This window comes from Montipora capricornis, chromosome 10, assembly GCF_036669925.1.
Source record: "Montipora capricornis isolate CH-2021 chromosome 10, ASM3666992v2, whole genome shotgun sequence".
Classification (NCBI taxonomy): domain Eukaryota; kingdom Metazoa; phylum Cnidaria; class Anthozoa; order Scleractinia; family Acroporidae; genus Montipora; species Montipora capricornis.
In genome coordinates, this window is record NC_090892.1 from 17417271 (window position 1) to 17423625 (window position 6355).

A 6355-nucleotide genomic window follows, 5' to 3' on the forward strand; every position below is an offset into this window, starting at 1 on the left:
TTTGCGCTGTGATTGACAGTTGAGAATGAACACTAGTATGCCCACACATATGAATGGGGAGTTTCAAAAATCTGATGGGGTTGATTACAGGTGGTGTTTTTTTTTTTTTTTTTTTTTTTTTTGCGCATGCTCCCTTACCCCTACCCCCTCCCCCCTTCTCCTTTTCTACTGACCTCTGTCCAGCTTTCGCGCGGCCACTGTATCGAAAAACACACCAAGACCACAGCCCGGGATCGATTAACGACCTTAGCCTTTCCAGTGATCACCTACAGCTTTAACACCATTAACTGGAAATTGTTTGAGATCAAGAAATCAGATACTAAAACCAGAAAGCTATCTGCTCTTCCAAGAATGCAGCACCCAAAAGCCGATACTAATAGATTGTATCTTCCAAGATGGGAAGCTGAACGGGGTCTTGTTCAGCTTGAACTAACTTATAACACTACCAGCACTGGCCTGGATGCGCATAGACCACTTTCATAAATGGCGACCAACTTTACATTCTTTTGTATTTATGTTAATTAGACCTACTGCCCTCGTTTTAAAACAAATATTCTTTTGAAATTTGCTCGTCGTAGCGAGGTTAGTAGGGCTTATTACCATTAAAACAAAAGAATAATTTATTTGGCCTCCTTTATGAAAGAGGTCTATACTTAGCATCAACTAATGATCAACTCCTTCACCTTAGTCCAACGCCAAGAAAAGAGGAAACAGCTTTACTCTACCCGAAGAGAGCCTTAAAAATACAGAGTTCCAAGAGATCCACCGAAATGTGATTAGGCGTCAGTGTTATACGCAAAACGCGAATCAGGGCAACTGCCAAACGAGAAGGCTAGCAACAAGTGCAAAACAGTGGGAGGAAAAAAGCAATGCATAATATCTCGAGAAGGGAATTTCAATAAGCGTCACGAAGTGTCCCCTTGCTCTTTTCCAACTTCAGCACCACCGTGCTGTCTCGGAATACCGACAATTAACCGCACCAGGAGCTCATCAAGAGGAGCCTCTATCTCCTCTAATTCCCTGAGTCAACCCTTTCCCGAGTAAATTTATTTTTAGGAACAGGTTTTTCCCGCGAAAAGTATCATAATTTCCTTGACGCTGAGATAGCTCTGTTTTGATTGGCTTTTTTACAACAGTGGGTGTGCTGAATGTCCCAAGGGAGATTGGCTTTTACAACAGTGAGCGTGCTGAATCTCCCAAGGGAGGTGTTCTATAAATAAATCTACTCGGGAAAGGGTTGACTCCGAGGCCAAGTATGGGAGATAGAGGCTCCTCTTAATGAGCTCCTGACCGCACAAAGTGTCCCCAAAATGCTGCTCTTCCAATAAGGATAAAGAGCTGCATTTACAATAAACTCAAAATAACGCTAATCTTTATCCTTACCTTTTTGTTGGAAATAGCTAGCAAAGGCTTAGACTTAAGGTAATTCCTTAATATTGCACTGCGCATCCTAAAATGCGCATATGTTGTGTGAATATTTATACATTGGTCAAATTTGCAACATTGTAAATATGACGAAAGTCGATCATACATGATAAAACAGTTCTCAAAACACGTAAGAGAAGTTGTGAATGACCCATAATTCTTTGCGAATTGGCGATTTTTTTTTTCGATCTACGGTAATCGAAATAGTCAGCTACTATGGTGCTTTCCTCTTAAACGAGCATGGTGATCTATATTTTTTATTGCATCATTTTGGTGTACACATTATCCCCCTTAAATCATTTTTTTTTAATTTAACCGGGAAGGAAAAAAGATATAGCTAAGAACGTACACAAAGCCCCTTACCCAGGGATGCAAATTATGATATTGAAAACAACGACTCGAGAAACTTTTTGAGTGGACGTCTTTTTAAGTTGAGTGATTTTTCTATAAACTCCATATGCTCTAGACGTTCTACCTATCAGCTGTTTTGTTTCAAATGTTACTTGAAAAAGCCTCTGGTTTGCTACCGCAAAAGGTACCCTGAGCCGATGAAATAACGCGCGTGATTAGTACCAGTAATGGCATCAATGGGGTAAGATTGGCCCATTATATCTGTTAAGAAAGCACGGTGACTTATCTTTTTTATTGTAGTTCTCAAAACAGGCATTACTAGGGAACATTTAGGGAAAGTTTCAAGAAAATAGTTCGACAACTTTTTTTTTCTGAGGAATCACCTTAAAGGCACACTTCGTGTTGGAAGTCAAAATTAGGAGTGCATATAATTACGTGCATTTCTGGGCATAACTTCACATGTATAAGTGCAGCGAATGTTGACATGAAGTTAATAAACAAATGACTCCAATCGGCCAGACCTAAAGCAGAAACAGAGTGACTGATCATAGCGGCGCAAGATCAAGCTCTACCCACCAGAGCATACCAGCATCACGTTATAAAATATGGGACAGACCCACACCGCCGCGTTTGCAGTAGACCCCAGGAAACTATCACATCATTTCAGCTTGCCCAGAACTCGCCAAGACGGAGTATCCACCGGCACAGCAAAGTGGCAACTCACCTACACTGGAATATATGCAAGGAATACAATGTAGACACTGTATACAAGTGGTATGAACACGCTCCAAAAACAGTAGTGAGGAAAAGAAGACAAACCTGTCCTCTATGGCACGCCCATCCAAACAGAGATATAGAGAAATAGCATTGTTAGAAAGAATAAACGAGACAAGCATCAGTTTGTGGGAAATAGAATTGACAGCCCACACCTTCACAAGTTTCCGTAGATGTAATTTAATTTGGCACTATTAGTCTAAATACAAATCAGCGAAATCCCAGACAACCGCAACCTACTAGAAATCCTAAAGGCAGCACTTCTGGAAACAGCATTTTAGTGCCTTGGCACCATTACATGGTCTTTTTGTATTGGCCCTAGAAGGAAAAGTGGACAAGGTGATTAACCCGTTGACTCCTGACAGCGCCCCCTCCCCCCATATTGCTTGGTAAAATCGTCTGGTGTTAGACGGAAGAAAAATATATTATCTAGTGAGTCTCTCTCCCAGGGGCATAGTTAGTAGCTACTAACTATGCCCAGGGGTCAATAGGTTTTCCTGTTGTCGCGCTATTATGGACATTGACTGTTCATGTTTGGTAAATAGCAATAAAAATGTAGCTTGAGTTATAGACATTGATCAGGAATGAAGTGTAACACAATTAAGTACCATAATCATATATTTTTATGCCATTCCCGGCCCGTTAAGTCGTTGTATTTAAATAAGTACATTTCCGCATTTGTTAATTGAGAGACTCGCTTATTCCTCGAATAATCCTCCTTAAGATAAGATTTACTTGTGGTTGTGCTTTCATCTCCAAACTACTTGTTGTGTTTTCAGAATAAAAGAAGAAGAAACTACAATAAATTTGCTGTTCACTCACAAAGGACTCTCTTTTTTTTCTTTGAAAAATGCAGCCGATCAGGTTTTAGGAATTTCTTGTTTCATGGCACGATGGTAACCATCTAGACATCATCTCCACTTGTCGCTTCGTCTTCGTTTTCTGCAGGTTTGTCACTCAAACGTTTTCCAATGTAAGCCTTCGACATACTCATGTCTTCATATCCAGTTCCCATGACCTCGTCAGGTGCCAACTCGTTGATCCCTGGCATAGCTTCGTTGGGATCATATGGCTCACTGGGGTAGTTTGGTTCTGCAGGACCCGGAAACACCTCACTATTGGATGGACCATAATCTTCTCCACCCGTTGGATGGCCTTTGTTTAGGTCGATAGCAGGTACTGGCCCGCCTTCGTCTGGTTCAGGTTGTTCCTTAGATTCTTGATTTCCATTTTGGTCACCCTTTGGACTTTCCTGGTCTGACGAACCCACTGTATTTGAGGAAGGCTCTTTTTGAACATGACTCCCTTTTCCCGTCCATTCTTTATCGTTCTCTTTCTGATTAGTTTGTGTTTGTGCGGGGCTCTGGTTGCCATTCGTTTCAGTGTCTTTACCCGTGGATAAAGCATTTCCTTCGCTGGAAGTATGCGTTTTGTCATTAAGTTGACCTCCTTGCTTAAAAGCTGAACTCTGTAACTGGTTCACCATTGATGTTTCCTTTCCAGGTTTGTCATAATTTTCTTTTTCGTTTTCAGATTGCGTTTGTTGTGAGGTTGCAGCTAACTGATGCATAGCATCTGGTTTGCCCGTGAATGATGCTGGCATTTCTTGTTGTCCCTCCATAGTGTTATTAAAGTATGGTTGTTGTGTTTTATTATATGCTTGGCTTGCTGCTGGCATTTCTTGTTGTCCCTCGATAGTTTTCCCATTGTAAGGTTCTTGTTTAGTATCATTTGCCTGGCTGGAATCTTGAGAACCATTTGACTCGGTATTTGGTTTCATCTCTGGACCAGTATTGTAGTTAAACCAGGCTGAAGGTTGAACCTCGCTTTTTTCTCGTTTTGTTAACAAGACGCCAGAGTTGGGGTCACCAGTGATCATAAGATCATCTGAAAAGAACAAGCTACTAATCAATCAATCCATCAATCACTCAGTACGTCAGTCGATCGCTCAAGATTACTGAGATTTTATCCTTCCGCCTGAACAAAGAGAGTCCATCTCCCGACCTTTTAGTCCTCTGTAAAAATTCAACGTTTCATTAACAGTCCCAGAGTAAGCGCATGTATTATTATAAAACTAATTCGACGATTTTAAATTTGATATGCCAATTTTTTTTGAAAAACAAGTTATTAAAGATAATTAATGTCGATGTAAACGTTGTACGTGCCGGTTCAGTGGTAAACGAATATCGAAAAAATTAATATAAGGCGATTTGGGGAAAATGATATCAGTGTAAGTTTTTGGCACATGTGCTTCGTCGAGGTGTACGTCCCTGAGTACAGTGTAGTTCGTTGGTTTTTTTCCAGCTTCATTCTCAGCTTAATTGCTTTCTGGCGTCACAGCCCACTTTAGCGGAAATAATACGATATTGCTGCTGTTGATTTTGGTCGGGATCATTTTTACCTATCCCCAAGAAAGAGGACGGTAAATGCATGGGCTTTTATTTCAAAGCCGTCTTGTATACACTAAGGTTTGAACCAATCGGATGACTCTTCAGGAAAATAAAATTATTGTTTACCTCTGTGTAACATTTTGATGTACTTGGCATCGGATACTGCATTCCATGTCACATTCACCAGGAGCAAAAGAATTAGCCACATGTTACTCTACCTTCACTAACGGAGGATTTCCACTTTTCGTCCAACAATATTAATTAACCTCAAAGGAAAACACAAATGATAAGACTCGCAGTCGACCGGTCAAAAAAAGAAAAACGACGAAATCGATGCATGATGGATGAAGGACATTAGAGTTTTAACGTTGACAAATGACCTAACATGTACCACTTAACGGGGAGTGGTTTTTAACTGGTTGTGTCAATTCTGGGTCACAGACCTGCGCCAAGTGATCTTGTCTGATTTACGGCATCAGTTAAGAGGGCGTTAAGAACATTAACGTGGATTTGCTGGTCGCGTCAGTTTGGTCTACCTACGTTTTTTGTACGTCACAATACGCCTGGTGGCATTTACGTAGATGCTGCTGTTTGGGTAAAATGTGAAGGATGGTTGCAAATGTCACTGATCCCTGAGGCCGAGTGAGAGCTAAGAAAGGTGCGAATCGAACGTTTCCTTTGCGACTTTCAGCGTTTTCATGAAATCAATTAATCTTATTTGTATGTGCTTACATTCAATAAAAGCAATTTTAGTTACATTTGTTTATGGGGGGAACTGGAAATGAAGCCAAAAGGTGTCTGGTATTCTCACCTTCATCGCTGTTCTATCGAGCTTGACCAACAAAATAGATTTCAAAGGAGACTTAGGTTTGCTAGCTCGCAGAGCAGACGAAGATCATTTGAGGAATACCTTCTTCTGCGAATTCAGTCTGAAAACGCAGTAATTCGAAGAAAGGGCTAGCCAATAACTTCTTCAACTAGACGCTTTATGAGCGTAAACTGGGTTGCCTGTGGTACGTGTTACACAAAACAGAAGGCACTGAGTTGGGTGATATTGAACTGCAGCGTTCCAGTTAATTTTTTCAAGTGGGGGATCTTGTAGATCATTTAAGGGGTCACCAAGGCGTCGTGCCAGGAGTGGCCCTTTGGCTCACACGTTCACACGATGAATTATTTTGTAATGTCCTGTCCCATTTTGATAGTTTTGGTCTACTATGTCGCCGGGTTGTCAGAGTGTTCGTGGTGCCGATAGGCCCGCAGCGCGTGCATAAGTCACGAAAATAAGCAAATCTGTTGAGGGCGTGCTTGAGTTTCAACAAAATCAGCCCCAAGAATTGTGACGCTGATGAATAATAAAGCAACTGCTATTTTCAAATCGATGGCGTTACCTTGTGATAAATAACCACTTTTGTTTC

The 6355-nt window shown here is 41.1% G+C and overlaps 1 protein-coding gene across 1 annotated transcript; it reads right to left on the reverse strand.

The window, feature by feature from the left end:
- Window positions 1-3154: 3154 nt before the first annotated feature.
- Window positions 3155-5286, reverse strand: LOC138019338 (splicing regulator SDE2-like). The gene is made up of 2 exons (XM_068866090.1): window positions 5067-5286; window positions 3155-4437 (listed from the first exon to the last, which is right to left on the reverse strand). The coding sequence occupies exons 1-2, from the start codon at window positions 5146-5148 to the stop codon at window positions 3455-3457; spliced, it is 1065 nt and encodes a 354-aa protein (XP_068722191.1). The 5' UTR covers window positions 5149-5286; the 3' UTR covers window positions 3155-3454.
- Between the last annotated feature and the right edge of the window lie 1069 nt (window positions 5287-6355).

What these genes read in the sequence shown, in the direction of transcription:
- LOC138019338 (XM_068866090.1), bottom strand. Translation starts at nt 5,148, where the DNA reads ATGTGGCTAATTCTTTTGCTCCTGGTGAATGTGACATGGAATGCAGTA. An exon ending in CATCAAAATGTTACACAGAG is followed by an intron (nt 4,438 to 5,066) that starts GTAAACAATAAT and finishes TGTTCTTTTCAG; the next exon opens with ATGATCTTATGATCACTGGT.